This window comes from Mastigoproctus giganteus, chromosome 9 (assembly GCF_048544385.1).
Source record: "Mastigoproctus giganteus isolate SK-2022 chromosome 9, ASM4854438v1, whole genome shotgun sequence".
In the NCBI taxonomy this organism is placed as follows: domain Eukaryota; kingdom Metazoa; phylum Arthropoda; class Arachnida; order Uropygi; family Thelyphonidae; genus Mastigoproctus; species Mastigoproctus giganteus.
The window spans coordinates 61,352,203-61,370,453 of NC_143583.1; the positions used below are offsets into that span (position 1 = coordinate 61,352,203).

The 18,251-nt window shown below is 36.7% G+C and overlaps 1 protein-coding gene across 1 annotated transcript in view; it reads right to left on the reverse strand.

Moving 5' to 3' along the window:
• Positions 1–18,251, reverse strand: part of LOC150080280 (uncharacterized) — a 328,384-nt gene that overhangs the window by 249,929 nt on the left and 60,204 nt on the right. Inside the window, exon 3 of the mRNA XM_090380675.1 lies at positions 15,145–15,290. Coding sequence (XP_090236801.1) covers positions 15,145–15,290 — 146 coding nt within the window. The remainder of the gene's footprint in view (positions 1–15,144; positions 15,291–18,251) is intronic.

The following is an 18,251-nucleotide window of genomic DNA, read 5'->3' on the forward strand; positions in this document are numbered from 1 at the left end:
TAACACACTCCTACTCTCAATTTTGATCTCCCAATGCTGATGTCAGACCAAACTGACTCGACACTGCACTGTCCAGCGACAGTGCAGTGTTGACTGGCTTCACTTCCTTGGATTTTGTGTTTCTTAACTATTAGCATAACCCCTTCTCCCTTTCTATCCTGTCTATCCTTTCTGTACACATCTTAAGCATAACCCCTTCTCCCTTCCTATCCTGTCTATCCTTTCTGTACACATCGTACTCCCCAAATTCCAGTTCTGCATTCCTTATATATCTCTGTGACACCACGTCTCTGATATCCCAACAATATCTGCCTTTGAAATTTTGAGCAATACCTCAAATTCATCAAATTTATTTACCAAACTCCTAGCATTGGTGTATACGCAAGTATACATGCACTTGTTCTTATTCTTAGCTACCCTAACACAACCTATGTGTTTACTTGTACCGCAGTGACTCCCAGCAGTCTCTGAAATACCCTGCATCTTGTTTTCCAGGCTGCTGGTCATCCCAATAGAAGCAGTGCAAGAATCGCTTTCAACTCTGCCAGTGGCTACTGTTAATCTATTAGTCCTTGTATCCTCCCAAGCTAGCAGTTTTCCGACCCACCTAACACTGCCTCGATAGCATCAGCAAATATTCTTGCACCCTTTCTATTTCAGTGTATCCCATCCCTGTAGAAGCAGTCTCTCCTGTTAACAAGCACAGACCAAGCTGAAAAAAATTCTATCCCTTGAGCCTTGCACAATCTTTCCAGCGCCAAACTGATCGACAAGGCTCTCATCATATACTCCCTCCTATTGTGTCTGGACAGAATTGCAGACACTTTCAAATTCAACCCTAATTTGCGGCTTTTTTTTTAACAGTGACTTGTACTTGGTAAGTAGTTCTTCCACCAGTCTCCTACTCTTAATATCATTAGTATCAACATTAATGTCAATATCACCTTTTGTGCCCTTAAAAGAGGATATCCGCTCTACAACGGCATCAACCTTTGCTCCTGGCAGACATACCCTGGTCCTGTTCCACCTACCCTTTTTTACATACCATGTTCCCCGTTTCCCTGACAATAGAGTCACCAACTACTACTAGTTTCTGTGGGACTAGCGCATTCTGCCTTGGGGGTTGCCACTGTGTTGCATGATGATCAAGTGCAAGTTCTGTCATTGATGTGGGCAGCTGAGAGCTTGATGGGCCTCTGAATTTAGATCCTTCGAGGGCATCTACCCTGTACTTCAAGCTCTCATATAGGCTCATAACAATGCTGAGTTGTTGCCTGATTTCCTCACACTCCTTACATCGCGCACACACAAAGATTCCCCTTGGCAATATCATGTCCCGTGCCTGATTGCTCCATAAACATCAAGGAAGCAGTGCATTTTAAAAGTCTGTGATTCAGAGGGCAACTGTGCCCCCCTCAGTTCTCCGGTGAACTACAGCACTCCCATTAGCTTGAGCCTTCTGCTTTGCTGCTCTAGTCTGAGTCATGATTTCGATTCAATTTCGCCAAAATTTCAATTTCAGTACAAAATTATAACCCTAAACTTGTATCCCAATGCAGTTATAACACTATATATCTATATATTTTTTTTCAGTAAAAATATTTTCAGTATCGAGTATTATCTCCGAGTTTCGTTATATAACTTCCATATGAAGTTATGTATTAATTAATAATGTTACGTTTGTAAAATCTAAGTTGTTATATGTATTTAGTTAAAAAGTACAATTTAATTGACAATGAAGTTTAACAAGATTAATAAATTTTCTGATTAATTTATAATATTATATGTTATACTAAGCTAATGCTATCTTATAAGGGATATAACGTTGTATCATATAACAATGGTGGCAAGTTACTAACGGTAAATCTATGGACACTTAAGTATTAATTAACTTCCAAAATCGTGCTGTCTCAATTCAGAATAAACTAAGGATCTTGACTAGGTCTACAAGCTACTTATAGAAAATAATTTAATATAACAATTAGTCAATAAAGCGGCTAAATATATGTTTTGGAAGGCAGATGCATAGGAGTAAGAAACAGCAATTGTCGCAACCAATTTTACTAGTGCATTAGCAACTTCTTCAGGAATAGACATATCTTTCCCTTTCCAATGATGTACTGGAGAGGGCAGCCAAGCAAATTTGCCATTTAAGGCCTGTATCCTTCTCCAGATTAGCTGGGTGTCGGTGTCCTTGGGGATCACATGCTTGAGGATCACATTTCACTTTTCGTATAATTTGCCTTGCTTGCTTTAAATCTCTTATAAGAAATTAAGTTAGTTGTGGTAGGATACTTTCGGAAATATTCCATCCACGGTTTTCTCCTGTTTGTCATGAAGGCAATCTGTATTTCAGCAGTGATTCCGGTGCGATATGCCTTGGATTTTGGAATATAAGTCAGATGCTGTCAGAATCTGATTGGTTATATATGCAGTTACATAATTAATAGATTGTTTTTGAACATAGTCTGTCTAGACATATTTGGGCAGAACAGCCATTCCAGTTCGCCTTTCTAAACTTCCAAGTGGATCGTTGATCAGGATTTACAGTTACCCCTGTTTGTAATGTGAAAACAATCAGAAAACGATTGCTATTAAATGGATCGGTTAACACCAACCATGTCAGACTGGAAAAATGGATGGTAAACAAACAAGTCAATTACAGAAGTGGATCCTGTAGGTAGGTGGTATGTGGGAGATCCAGAGTTCAGTAAATTTAGATCATTGTTTTTAAAAAAAAACTCTTCAATCAATTTGCCTCTTGCATCCATTGTAGTGGATCCTCACAATGAATGGTGGCCATTAAAATCAACGAGGAAGCAAATTCGTGTTGAGAGTTGTGTAAGGAGATTGTCCAGTTCTGAGTAAGGAAACAGCAGAGATGGTTGGTTGGTTGGTTGGTTGGTTTTGATTTTATTGGCGCATTAGCAACTAAGGCTATAATGCACCAAGACCAGGTCATATATAAAAAATTTTAAACTTTCAGTGACCTAATGAGTTAGGTCACTATGTCAAAATATATAACAAATGTATAAAAGGTATAAAAGATAAATCAATAGAAAATCACAATAAAATGTAAATTTTATATACGAGCAAAAACGTTTATTAATTTTAAAAAGCTAAACAGCAGAGATGGTGGAATGTAAATAGAAACAAGGGTAACGAAAATACCAACTTCAATAAAAGCTGCCACAGCTTCTAGGGAGGTTCATAACTGGATGAGCCTCAAAGGAATATTTGAATTAATAAGAATAGCTATTCCTCCATGTACAGGAGATTCTGAACTTCTATCTAGTCTGTACATGATATAATTTGAGCATTTTGGCAAGATCTTCGGTGACAGGAATGTTTCCTGTAGGCATACGCCTATGGGATTAAATTGGGTGAGTAAATCCTTCAAGTCATCTGAATGGCTTCTTAGTCCTCTGCAGTTCCATTGTATGATTTGCATTATTTCAGCTTAGTTGAGGGAGATTCATCTGACTGTTTTTGGAAATATGGGGTGCCCAGTATCTATTGTGTCGTGGGCATGAAGTTCCAAGATGGGTTCCTCATAACATTGGTGTTCATCCACTTCCATACTGTTAGTGGGTGCTTCAGTTTTCTTAGATTCTTTAGCAGTTTTCAATTTTTCTATAACATTGGAATATCGGTAGGAATACTGATTGGAGTGTTAGTGGCTTCACTTGTTTTAGTTTTAGGAGTGATCTTTTACAGATGTTGAAAGGGTTCTTTTAACCCAGTTAGCAAGAGAAGTTTGTTGTTGTTGTTTGTTATTTGGTTTTTAGGAGCATTAGCAACTAAGGCCATATTGCTCCGGGAATATGCAGTGGTCATTCCCTTGACCTTTCCACATCCTCCATATTTGGTGGTGACGGGCTCGAACCCCAGTCTAATCAAGAAGCATGTGCTATGCACTGCTGCTCCTTCCCACCTGGCTACAGAGGTACCAGCAAGAGAAATGCTGGGCAGAATTGACATCCGTTTGAACTGCAGTTGACAAATAGCTCTGGGTGTGAGAAGCACAGGATCGACTAGGCATGGTCGACATAATCTGTTTGCATGCCTCAGGATATGTGACTTTATATTCAATTTTGGATTTATTTTTCCAGTTTTCCACATGATTTGGAAAAAGCAGGATGGATTCCTTTGCAGTTGGGGCAAATGGAACAGATGGCATCCCCTCTGCATGCTTGCTGAGAGCGCCCATATTTATGGCATTTAAAGCAGTGGGTTTGTGATTTAAAAGCAAATTCATTCAGCAGTTTAAATAGCTAGCTTTTACTGTGGATGGCAATTCTGGAGTGCTAAATGTTAAGATGATGGATCTAGTAGAAATAAGATTTCGGCGAAGGTAAAGAAAGCCTGCACGAGAAGCATGTAAAAGTTCGATGAAATTTACGGGCAAAAGGGCCGTAATGGCATTTGTATTGTTGTTCGCTCGGTAAACAGACAGTGGGTGTTATCGGTCAGGAGTAGAAATTGAATACCACGAGAGATTGAAACCCTCCCAAAGTGGAGGGGGTAACCTGACCTTGTTTCTTTAGAATCACAGGTGGACTAGTGGATAAATTGTTTATTAAGAAAAAAAAAAAAAAGGCAAAGGAAGCCCACACAAGAACCACGGCAAACTTTGAAAAACTTTACCAGTGAACCTACGTTACGAACCTTTTTTTACAAAGCCAGTACTTCCAATATGACTGTTCATGATTCAATTAGTGATTCTAAAGAAAAAAGGTCTGGTTACCCCCCCTCCACTTTGGGAGGGTTTCTACTCCAGACTGATAACACCCGCTGTCTGTTTACCGAGCGAGCAACAATACAAATGCCGTTATGGAAAAGTACTGGTAAATTTCATTGAACTTTTGCATGCTTCTCGTGCAGGCTTTCTTTACCTTAGCTGAGATTTCCATCTTTTTTTGTCATTATTCGTTTCATATTGATCACTTTTTGACTGCTAAGTTCTTGAACTAGTTCTTCCTCAGAGACTGTAAGTAGGTTCCACTCTGTGATAACACCTTTAGATGAACAAGGTGTTGTGGGGAGTGATGGATACTGGCAGCCTGCCAAACGTCTTTGTTTTTAGCAGCCATTCAGAATGTTTAGAGGAAGATGTTTTGATCAGGAAGTCTCCCAATTGCAATTGTTTCACCATTTTTGGTAATCTAGCAATGGATTCCAAATACCTTTGAATTAAAAATGGTGATAACTTGCCTACAGGCTGGGTGGATAGGGAGTGTATTACCAAACGTTTGGCAAGTCATGGCACTGTTCTTACCTCCGAAGTCTCCATTTATTACCACTCTCCGCCATCTCCCACTCAACCATCCCCTTATCCACTGCAGCAACTTATCCTTAATGCCATACCGCTCCAATTTGTACAGCAGTCGTCCATGTGCAACAGTATCAAAAGCTTTCCTGAAATCCAAGTATATGATATCAAAATTATTTTTTTCATCTAGTTCCTTTGTGACCACATCATAGTATCCAATCAAATTGGTCAGACAAGATTTCCCCCTAAAAAACCCATGCTGTGTCTGAACTACTACTGTAGTCTTGTCTAGGTGATCCTGTATTACCTCTTTAACCAGTGTCTCCATTATATTCCCCGGAACAGAAGTTAAACTAACGGGTCTATAATTATTTGTATCACCCTCTGAACCCCGTTTGTGAATTGGGGATATATTTGCACTTCTCCACTCCTCCCCTGAATCTAAGGATGCTCTCTTAATTATGGCTAAGGATTTACTAACTTCCCTTATTGCCTCCTTCAACATAACTGGACAGATTCCATCCACCCCCAGATGCCTTTTTTCTGTTTAACTTCAACAATTTCTCCTCCACTTTGCTCTCAGTTATTACAAAATCACTCAGCTCCCTGTTAGAGTTTGATAAACTTCTGGCATTCCCATCCTTAAATAACTCCTCATGTATGAATGTAGAAGCAAAATACTAATTCAGTTTATCAGGATCATCAATAGTCAACCATTTTATGTTAAGTGGACCAATCCAATTCATCAGTTTCCTTCTAGAGTTTACTTAAATAAAGAACACTTTGCTGTTTTTTGTTGCATCCTTTGTCAAAGACTTTGCCTGCCTAACCTCCTTTGTGACCTGACTACAGACTAGCTTATATCTGCCGTAGGCTTCTGTGTCACATGATAATTTATATGCATTCCATGCATTTTTCTTCTCTGCCACGAGCCTCATTAATTCATCTGGCATCCATTTAGGCCTGAACCTTGAACGATATTTCTCAGTTGATATGAAAAGACTAGTAGCCTTCAGGATTAAGTCCCTGAAGGCTTCCCATTTAGAATTCACCAGTGGTAATATCATCAGTTGATACCACTGTATAGAATTTAAAAACTGTCTGAGACCACTGTACTCACCTTTATGAAAGCAAAAACCCTTCCCTTTAACCTAGATGGTAGTTACATCTTTAAGTAAATCCCACATCAGTAGACTGTGATCACTGTCACCAAGTGGTTCCTTTATCTGCAAATTTTTAATGCATGAATAATCACTGCTGATAATCAGATCCAGAGTATTATTCCCTCTGGTTGCCCCTCAAACATGTTGCTGTAGAAAACAATCCTCCAATAAATCCACAAACATCTTGCTAGCGTGTGAGTGACCAACTCACAAGTTTCAGTCAATATCTGGAAAGTTAAAATCCCCCATTACAAGACATTCTTATTTACTGGCCCACTATTTCTCTGCACAACTTTCCTTGTACTCATCAGAGTCACATTCTTACTCTCATTTTCCCTTTCCCAGTGTTTATGTCACACCAAACTGATTCAACATTGCACTGTCCACCCATGTCAACTGGATGCACTTCCTTAGATTTTATGTGTTTCTTAACAACAGCATAACCCCCCCTCCCTTCCTACCCTGTCTATCCTTTCTGCACACATTGTACTCCCCAAATTCCATTTCTGCACTGCTTATATCTGTGCGACACCATGTCTCTGATATCCCAACAATATCTCCTTTGATGCCTTGATCAACACTTCAAATTTATCAAATTTATTTACTATACTTCTAACACTGGTGTACATACAAGTATACATGCACCTGTTCTTACTCTTAGTTATCCTAACACAGCCCATGTATTTACTTGTTCCATGATGACTTTCAGCAGCTCTTGAAATCCTCAGCAACTTGCTCTCTAGGCTGCTGCTCATTACAATAGAAGTGCAAGAATCACTTTTGCCTCAGCCTACAGCTACCATTAATCTCTTATTCTGTGAATCCCCCCCCACAAGCTAGCAGTTTGCCAACCCACCTAACACTGCCTCGATAGGATCAGAAAATACTCTTGCACCCTTTCTATTTAAGTGTATTCCATCCCTGTAGAAGCAGTCTTTCCTATTAGCAAGCACAGACCATGCTGAAAGATCATGTGTTGTTTGGCATTATATGAATGCAAAAATGGATGATCTGCACGATTTATATTCTTCTTCCCCTTTGATGGACCATATTTTAAAGATTACAATTTCAAAGTCTGCTGAGATTATGAAATTATTCTTGCAGAGAATTCCTTTATACTGCACTTCAATATACAAAAACCCTGGTTTTCCAACAAATGTGCTAAAATTGTCTAAGATAAGAATGCAAGCATATTGCAATTGGCTTGTATCCAGCTTCTCTCTACACTAAAGCCTATCGCAATTGTACAACAGTTATTAATCAATCCAATTAGAATTTTGAATAGGGTTTGAATAGTAAAAAGCTTGCTTCATGTCTAAATGGCAGTTGAACATTTTGGTCTCTTGCCAAAGCTATTGACCCCAACTTCTGTTCATCTATACTCCCACCTATGTTATACTTGAAGGTTCCATTGCATTCTTTGCTAAAGACAAAACCAGTTTACTAAAATTCTACTTTTCTTTAATTATTGTCTCATTATTGTTTTTCCATTTAATGTCCCATTGCACTTACCTCTACTGTCAAGAAATTCAGGAATTGTAAACTCTTAAGCTATTTCAAAACTAAACATAAAAAAGGTACCTAGGGTGGATGGGATCTATCCAATTATATTAAAGGAGGCAGCAAAAGCCATAATAACGAGAGCACCATATCCATATTTAGCCATAATAATGAGAGCACCTTCAGATTCAGAGATGATCCCTATGGACTGAAGATGTGCAGATGTATCTTCAATTCACAAAGGGAGATCAAAGCGTGACGGGAGTATTAGAGACTTCTTGGCATGACTTCTTTTTCAAGGAAAATAATGGAGTCACTGATTAAAGAAGTAATGCAGGACCATCTAGACAGAAATGCAATTTTGACATCCTATACTTATATTTCACAAGAGGAAGTTAATGCTATAGATAAAGGTATGGTTGAGTGGGAGAAGATGGACAGTAGTTATAAATGTGCACTGCTCTCTTCGTGGACTAATGTTGTTAGCAGAGTCCCAAAGAGTAAAATTCTGGACTCATTGTTTTTTATATTTTGGAGGCAAATTGCTGCTATGGATAAAGGGGTGGTTGAGGGGGAGAAAACAGAGAGGGGTAATCAATGGACACTGCTCATCGTGGACTAATGTTATTAGTGGAGTCCCTCAGGGTTCAGTATTGGGTCCATTATTGTTTTCTGTATTTATAAATGATATTGATGATGGTATATCAAGCTTAATGTCCAAGTTTGCAGACAATACGAAGGTTGGCAGGGTTGTCAAGGACACTACTGACACTATGCTACTGCAACAGGATCTGGAAAGGTTGAGCAGATGGGCTGAGAGGTGGCAAATGAAATTTAACATTGACAAATGTAAAGTACTACATATGGGAAACAGCAACCCCAGAGCAACATATCAGCTCTGTGGTACTACACTGACAGTGGTAGAGAACGAAAGGGACCTGGGGATGGTTGTGCAGGCAGATATGAAGTTTTCTGAGCAGTGCAGACGGGCAGCAAGAGTAGCTCATGGTGTATTGTCGATGATATATAGGAATTTTTCTAGCAGGGATAAGGAGGTGATTATTCCCTTGTATAAGGCAATGGTCAGGCCACACCTAGAGTACTGTATACAGGTCTGGAGGCCTCATTTCAAGAAGGATGTAGGGATGCTGGAACGAGTACAGAGAAGGGCAACAAGATTGGTGAATGGAACAAAGGGGTGCTCTTACGAAGAAAGGCTTAAGTTTTGCAAATTACAGTGTCTGGAGACTAGGCACCAGCGAGGTGATCTGATTGAGGTGTATAAAGCCTTGAATGGTTTGAGCATGCTCAATGCTGATGGGATTCTTCCTCTTGCTCAGAAAAATCACCTGAGAGGGCATAAATTCAAATTGAGGAAAGACAGATGTAGGATAGACGTGAGGAAATTTGCCTTTAGCCAGCGGGTGGTTGGTTGGTGGAACAGACTTCCATCCCTTGTCGTGGAAGTTGATAGCCTAAATAAGTTTAAGGCTCAGCTGGACAGGTATTTCGAACGAACAGAGGGGTGAAGTGGAAGTGGTTATTTTTATTTATTTATTTTTATTTTATTTTATTTATTTTAATTTTTTTTTGCTGATGCTGCATAAGCTTGCTTTCTTGCATCAAATGCCACTGCTAATGCTAATGCTATTTATTAATGATATTGATGAAGGCACAGCAGACAATGTCTTAAGTTTGCAGATGATACAAAGGTTGTCAGGGTGGTTAATCAGAGTAATCAGTGTATGCTACTGCAACAATATCTAGACAAGTTAGGCAAATGAGTTGAGAAGTGGCAACTGAAGTTTAAAACTGACAAATGCAAGGTACTTTTTATGGGCAGCAGCAGTCCCAGTTTAACATATCAACTGTGAAGTACCGCACAGGGTAGTGGAGAATAAAGAAGTCTTGGAGGGTAATTGTGCAGTCAGATGAGTTCTCTGAGCAAGTGCAGACAGGCTGTCAGGAAGTTTATGGGATTTTTGCCAATGATATACAGGAATTTTTCCAGTAGGCCTAAGGAGGTGACTATCCTGTTGTATAAGGCAATGGGCAGGCCAGATTTTGAGTACTGCATAGAAGTCTGTATGCAGTACTTAAGATGGTTCTCATTTTAAGAAGGACATGGATCTGTTGGAAAAGCTGCAGTACCTAGAGATTAGGCACCTACAAGGATATCCTTGTAGGTGCCTTGTAAGACTTTGAATCAACTGAGAAAGCTCAATGCTGATGGAATCCTTCCTCCTGCTTAGACTACACACATGAAGGAGCATAATTCAAATTGAGGAAGGATGGTTGCAAGACAGATGTGTGAAAATTTGCACATTTTGTGTTGCACAACAAATTATCGAAATACAGACATTTATTCACATTATAATATCGCTTCTACAAAAACAGTGTTTAAAAGAAATACAAACATTTATTCTCATTATAAATAACAAATATTAAAAACTCAGTGAGATTGTTGAGCTTATTTTGTTGAAGCCAGCAGTTAATTTTTTTTAACCACTAAATTAACAATAATTAAAAAGAAAATTTAATTATAAAGCATCAATATATATTTGAAAATATAATCATTTTCTCATTTCTTAATACCAATAAATAAATATAGAGATAAATTAGTTTTTTTATTAGATAATCTAATCATGTATTTCATTAATTTTTATCTCCATAAAGTCTTAAAAAATCATTTTTTATATATTTTTCGAAAATATATATCATCTCAATCAGAATGTCAAAATTTTTAATCAAATTTAATTAATCCAAAAATGGAATGTGTGTATAATCGGATTTTGCCATACTCGACACTTCGGATGAATCATCACTTAAATTGCAATAGTATATATACAACAATACAAAACACGCTTAAGTAAAAAATCGAATAAATCATCAATTCTGATGAATCAACACTTAGCTTAGTAATGGCAATAGTGTAATTACTACAGAATATGGTTAAGTAAAAAATATTTTTCAATTGTTCCAAAATATTTTTGTTTCTTGTTAATCTCACGTGTACCCCGCGGGGAGCTTTCGCATACCCCCGGTTGAATAACACTGCTCTAGAATAAATTGAAATGAGGGACTCTTCAAGCACTCAGCTACACAACTCAATGCTAGAGCCCATGCTTGAGTATCAGACAGAACAAGGACATCCTCAATGACAGATATCTCTGGTGTTATAGGAAGTAGCTATTCTCAGTAACTCTGCAGTCTGAGAAACAGAAAATATATAATGTAAAAAGGGTAGGTGAGACAGGAGCAAGGTATGTCTATCAGGTGCAAAAGTTAATGACAGAGTAGCTATGACCTTTTAAGGGCACAAAAGTTGATACTGGTACATTAGTACTAATAATATTAAGAATAGAAGATCTCAATATTTACTTAGCCGGTACAGGAAAATGGTGAGAGACAGTGCAAGGCTTGCAGGGTAGAATTTTTCACAGAATGATCTCTGCTTGTTGACAGGAGTTCATGTTTTTAGAGGAAGGGATGCCCTTAAATAGAGGTGGATGCAAGAATATTTGTTGATGCTATCAAGGCAGTGATAGGTGGGTGAGAAAACTGTAGCTTTGGGGGGGATACACACTAATAGACTGCAGCAACAGGCAGATGTGAAAGTAATTACTTGCAGGACTTCTACTGGGACAGGCAGCAGCTGTGAAAGCAAAACGTTGGAAATTGCAAGGCCTGCTGGGGTCCCCATGAGACAAGCAAATACATAAGCTGTGTTAGGATTACTAAGAACAAAAACAGGTGAACATAAATTTGCTTGTACACTAATGCTAGGAGTATAACAAACAAATTTGATGAATCTGAAATATTGGTTAAAGTCATCAAATGTAGATGTAGGGATACTGGAAACATGTGCCACTCAGACAAAGGGATGCAGAATTTGAATATTGTTATTTGTTTGTTATTTTTGTTTTTTTTTTTTAGGAGCATTGATATGCGGTGGTCATTCCCTGACCTTTCTGCATCTTCCGTATTTAGTGGCGACGGGCTCGAACCCCGGTCTAATCAAGAAGCATGTGCTACGCACTGCTGCTCCATCCCACCTCACTACGGAGGCACCTTTGAATATTGTGAGCACAATGTGTACAGAAAGGATGGAGGGGACAAGTGGGGTTTATGCTTTTGTTTAAGAAGCACACAGAATCTAAGGAAGGGCACCCAGTTGATATGGATGGTCACTGCAATGCAGAGAAGTGACCAGTGCAATGTTGGGTCAGTTTGGTGTGACATAAGCACTGGAAAAAAAAAATAAAGATTAGGAGCATGCCTCATTCGTGTATTAAGAATTTGCAGATAAAGGAACCACTAGGTGGCAGTGATCACAGTGTACTGATGTGGGATTTACTTAAAGATTTAATTACCATCACGGGTAAAGGAAAGGGTTTTTGCTTCCGTAAAGGTGAGTACAGTGGTCTCCGACAGTTTTTAAATTCTGTACAGTGGGATCAACTGACGATGTTACCAACAGTAAATTCTAAGTGGGAAGCATTCAAGGAATTAATCGTGGATGCTACTAAAAGTTTCATACCTATTAAGAAATATTGTTCAAGGTTTAGGCCTAAATGGTTATCTAATGAACTAATGAGACTCGTAACAGAGAAGAAAAATGCATGGGATGCATATAAATTATCAAGCGACTCAGAAGCCTATGGCAGATATAAGCTAGTCTGTAATCAGGTCACAAAGGAGGTTAGGCAGGCGAAGGCAGATTACGAGAAATCTTTGGCAAGGGATGCAAAGAAAAACAGCAAGGAGTTCTTTACTTATGTAAACTCTAGAAGGAAGGGGATGAATCAGATTGGTCCACTTGATATCGATGGTTCAACTGTTCATGATCCTGCTCAGGTAGCTAACAAACTAAATCAATATTTTGTATCTACATTCACACATGAGGAGTTATTCAGGAAGGGGAATGCCATAGATGAAGTAAACACTGGCAGTGAGCTAGATGATCTTGCTCACTGCCTGATCTAGATGATCTGGGGTGAATGGGATGGGGTGGAAAAAAAAAAAAAAAAAAAAGGAATGAAGAGAAGATTCTGAAAATTTATTTATGTTTTTTATACGATTGAAGATTTCAGTAAAGGGGAAACAAATTTCACCATAATAACGTAAAAAACCACACGATTCCAGCTATTGGTATTTTCGCAAGTGCAAGAAGATCGAGCTTACTACCAGTTTATAACTGCTTGCAGTAACAGAAAAGCCCAATAAACCAGAAAGTGAAAATTGTTTTTATTGTTTTATGGTCGTGACGTCCAGAAATGTGCTTTAGAAAAGTATCACAAAGGTGCTCAAAATTGATTCTTATAACGGAACATATGATAACGATGAAAGTGTAGTGCATTTCAATGATTTGAATTGGTAACTAATATAATTTACAAACCACGCTCACGACCTTTTATATGGTCTTAAGGTCCCGCTCATAATCTTAAAAATGACATTTTAGAGAGATAAATAGCTTAGTTATACAGCGAAAATTTCAACTTCCGAGATCTTGAAACGAATTTCCAAAAAACAATGTGTTATTGGTTTCACATTAAGATATTTTAACGATACGATGGTGTCTCTGGAACTGATTAATATCGTAAAGCGGGGTACACTGTACAGTATTGTATAGCTATACACATGGTTTGGAATGTGGTATTTATGAATGTTTAACATTTATTTTTTGCAATTAATGTTCATATTTTTGATTTTGTTGATACTTGATACTTGGGAAAAAAAAACTCGTAAAGCGAAAACTCATAAAGCGAGAACTGCCTGAATCTCTAAGAGAACTAGATTCATCATATCTTGGATCAGTGATATTTGGATCCATGAACACAGTGGATTTCTGGGTACTGGAGTCAGTTCGCTCCATTTCAACCTGGAAGGGAGAGCTTTTCCCTCCGGGTTACAAGCCCTGCCAAGTGGAGGCAAGTGCAGTGCCACCCTGTGACCTAGCACTAGGAGGTTAGTAATTAGGATATATATATACAAGAAAAGAAAAGAAAAAGAGAAGGTTGCTTTCCTTCTTAATCTAGGAAAGTTAATTTCTTTACTATAGATTAACTAATTGTGTGTTAAAAAATACTTTAAATAAGGAAATGATTTCTACTTCAAGAAAGAGCAATAATTCAGAGCAGGGTCACTTGATCACAGAATCGTTTGGCACCTGGGCCATGGTGTATAGAAGGCTGATAGTCCAGAAGAACTAATTTGTCTATTATAGTGACTAGTGAGTTATAGGCCCAGTGGGTATAACATATTTGGATGACAATGATGATCATTATCATAATTACCGTCATTGTCAAAATCCAAAACTGTTATTTAAGCATTTCAGTAGTTAGTTTGCTATATGTGGGCAGGTACTTCACTGTGAATTTTTGTAAAGGAGAGCTCTGTGGAGTGGATTTTTTCTGGAATTTTGTAAATACATTCTCTATAATAAAGTAGTTCTTATTTTTATTTTATTGTCCACACACTAGAGCAAAATAATTGTCAAAAATCAAATCAGAATTTGAAATAAAATATTTGTCAAATAATTCATAAAAAATTTATAACTAATTCGTAAAAAAATTAGTCAATAAAATCTATCATTACCTTTTTTTTTGATGATATAACATTTTCTACACCTATTTATATATTACTTGATTTGGTTTAATGATATTCTGGATATGAATTTCATAGAAATTCTTCAATTTTGACTTCTGTAAGCCTGAATCAGACAAATAAGGTCAACAGATGCAATCTTCTCCCATAATTTTCAAAGCCATTTTGTGCTGCCATCTATTATGAACTATGTCTATGATTAGTTAACCACAAAAAAGAGATGGCAGCACATATGAAAAAAAATTAAAGACCATCTGTACATATTAAAAATGTAGATCTACATACATACTCCACAGAGGCCACACATTAAAACAGTACACTTATGTTGCTATCTTGTAAATTAAATGGTTTTATTATGTAGGTAACTAAAGTATGTGTTTTCATTAATTCCAGAAATAATAAAACAGAAATAATACAACACATTTAAGTATCAAAAAAAAAAAAAAAAAAAAAAAACAGTACTTGTCTGCAGTAACTGTTCTCTCATATGATGGTAATTCAGATAAACAAAAAAAAATTGTATTAAAACTTTATCATTAAATCCTTATGTGTATTACTATTATACGTTATATATAATCAAAATATTGCTAGGCACAATCTTACCTTGGAAGACAGAAGGCTGGTATATGAATGATGTGAATTTGCTGCAGCTGTGGATGAGCTAAAGCTCATATCTGAGATGTCACGATTAACAAGCATTGGAAAAGAATCCTGTTCTCCAATGAAACTTGGTGCACTAATATAAAATACTGAAAAATGAATGAAGAAATGAAGTGAAGAATAATTAATATTGGCAAAATAAAGTAAGAAAGCAAAAGTTTATGAAGCATCAGTCATAAAAAAATATATACAATATAAATAAAATAAAACCTAATAAATGTAATCTACATATCCTACATTCATTTCTTTTACTTATTTTATTTAAACATTTATCCAATCCACAGGCATAGTATACATGTAGCAAAATGGTGCAATGAACAAAGGTTCCCAGCCAAGGAAGAGGAGGGGAGAACCCTAAATGTCCAACATCCTACAAGAAGAAATTATGAAAGAATACAGACAAAAGTGTTCTTTCTGATATAAGAATATGAGGAGCAATAAACAGTGTAGGATGCTCCATCCCTTGCACTTTTAGAAGCCATACTCTGTTTGAAATTGCTGGAAATGGATTTCCCAATATTATACTGCTATTCATATCCTCTATATAATCATATTCTCAAAAATTCATTCATTAACCTTTTCTTGCACCACAAAGTTAAAAAGATACCGTTCTTGAATAAAGATATCTTTCTACTGATTCAGTCCTCCTTTAAATTTAAATAAACTTACCTCTTCCACAAGACCATGTGAGAAATGATTTCGATAGTCAATTTCTCTTTGGCTAAAGACAAATTTTATCACAAGTAGTTTTCAATTATTATCCTTTCTTAACTTAATGTGCTGTGTTGCTATAATTTTTCCAGCAATAGAAGTTAAAGTTACAAGTCTATAAATACCCATTTTAACCTTGGAGAACAACCTTTGTAAATCAGAGCTGCACTTGCATAATCTTCCAATTATCCATAACTTCAACTGAGCCCAGGAATGCAACCATTACAATAGACAGTCCTGAGTACCAAAATAGACCTGTTGCTTCCTTTGATATAACTGTATTTTGATGAGGTGATGATGTGGTTTTTTTTTTTTTTTTTTTTGCATTAACATAAATCTATCTGAAAAAGAAAGTAAAATAATGTTTTCATTCATAAAATTCTAAACATGAGAGACAAAATATACATACTGTGCCCCTTTTAACATAAGATAACATGAAAAGGTATTTATTTTACTTTGTTTTTTCCTAATTAATTTAATGTTTAGGCTAAGTCTTACTTTTCCATACTTTCATATTACAGGTTCTGATACCATTGGAGTATCATTTGGTATTAATCTTCTGTACTGCAAAATTTAATTAAAAATAACACAGATTCTCTTGGTATCAAAACACTAAAGTACTGTATATATTATCAATAAAACAATATATACAAGATTGAGAGTAATTCATTTCGGTAAATAAAGATTTAAACTCTTTTAGATAGTAGTGAAAAACAATTGTAGTCACCTAAAGTAAGCTTCCTATACAAATATCAGAACTTCAAGTCTCCCACGTAACATTTAGAATCAGTTGCAAGTGAATAATGTATTCATAGACAATCTGGCATTTAAAACCATAAGTACAACATTTAACATAAGAATCACATATTTTAGCAATAACTTAGACCAACACAGCAAAAACAGTCTGATAAAATCATTTGCAAAAGAAGAATACAGTAGAGCCAGTGGATACGGTAACTAAATGAATTTTAATATGGTAAAGAAGCTTTTGGGGTAACGAACTCCTTCCTCAGCAAGTACACACAAAAATGTAAACATAACATAAAATGTTAGAAATGGAATAAACTAAATAAGCAGTGCATGCTCAGATTGCTGGGAGGGCGCACACATGAATGTGAGAGTGTTCAATCACTTACTATGTCAGACCAGGTGATCATTGTTGGTACCCGGGCGTATACTACAGACTCCTTTAATACTACTGATAAAATCATGTTTAGGTTTGGTTTCTGTTTAAGAGTTACAAGTGACAAACACTTTCATAAAAGTAGTGTAGCATTCCATAGCACTGACTAGTGGTTGCTATGAGAAATCTTCATAGCAGTGTATTAATGTACAATTGAACAAGAGGCTTAAGTTCTGCAAATTGCAGTGGCTGGAGACTAGGTACCTGTGTGGTGATCTGATTGAGGTGTATAAGGCCTTGAATGGGTTGAGCACGCTGAATTCTGATGGGATCCTTCCACTTGTTCAGATTACGAACCTAAGGGGGCATAAATTCAAATTAAGAAAGGACAGATGTAGAATAGATGTGCGGAAATTTGTCTTTAGCCAACGGGTGGTTAATTGCTGGAACAAATTTCCATCTGTTGTTGTGGAAGTTGATAGGTTGAATAAATTTAAGGAGGAACTGGACAGGCATTTGGAAGGAATGGTGTGATTTTTTTTTTTTTTTTTTTGGCTGATGCTGCATAAGCTCATACACTTGCTTTCTTGCATCACATGCCACTACTACTACTACCTAAATGATAACAAAGGGTTTTGGTCCAATCTCTAATAATGTTTTTGAGTTTTCAAATTTTTAATTACCAATCTTATTCATAAAAGATAACAGAAAACTAGCAACCACCCGCTTTATAAGCAGGATGAATTCAAACCATTCTAATTTAAAACGTCAATTCACTTTACGTTAGTGACATTAACATGATACACTGGTAAATGCCACTGACTGCAAAATGTTCACTTATGAAAACACTGATGGAATTTAATTTAAAACTCCTGCTAAACTGTAAATATTTAGATTAAAATCTAAATTACCATACAGTAATGGCTACTACTGCCTTTTAAAAATCCAGTTACTTTTTTTCTCTTATCATAGTAATGAATGTGAAGCACTCATTAACAGTGGCATATCACATGTAACATATGTGTGATGATAAAAGCATTATCTGATAAGACCAGCTTTGTAGAATAAAGCTATGTGATAACAAGTCATCTCTGAACTTTAAATTCAAGGAAATTATACTGAACTTAAAATACCACTAATATATTTATGTGCAACAAGTAAAATTAGAAAACTCTACAAGGAAGGCACTTAAGTCTTTCCAGTTTTTAAAGTTAGA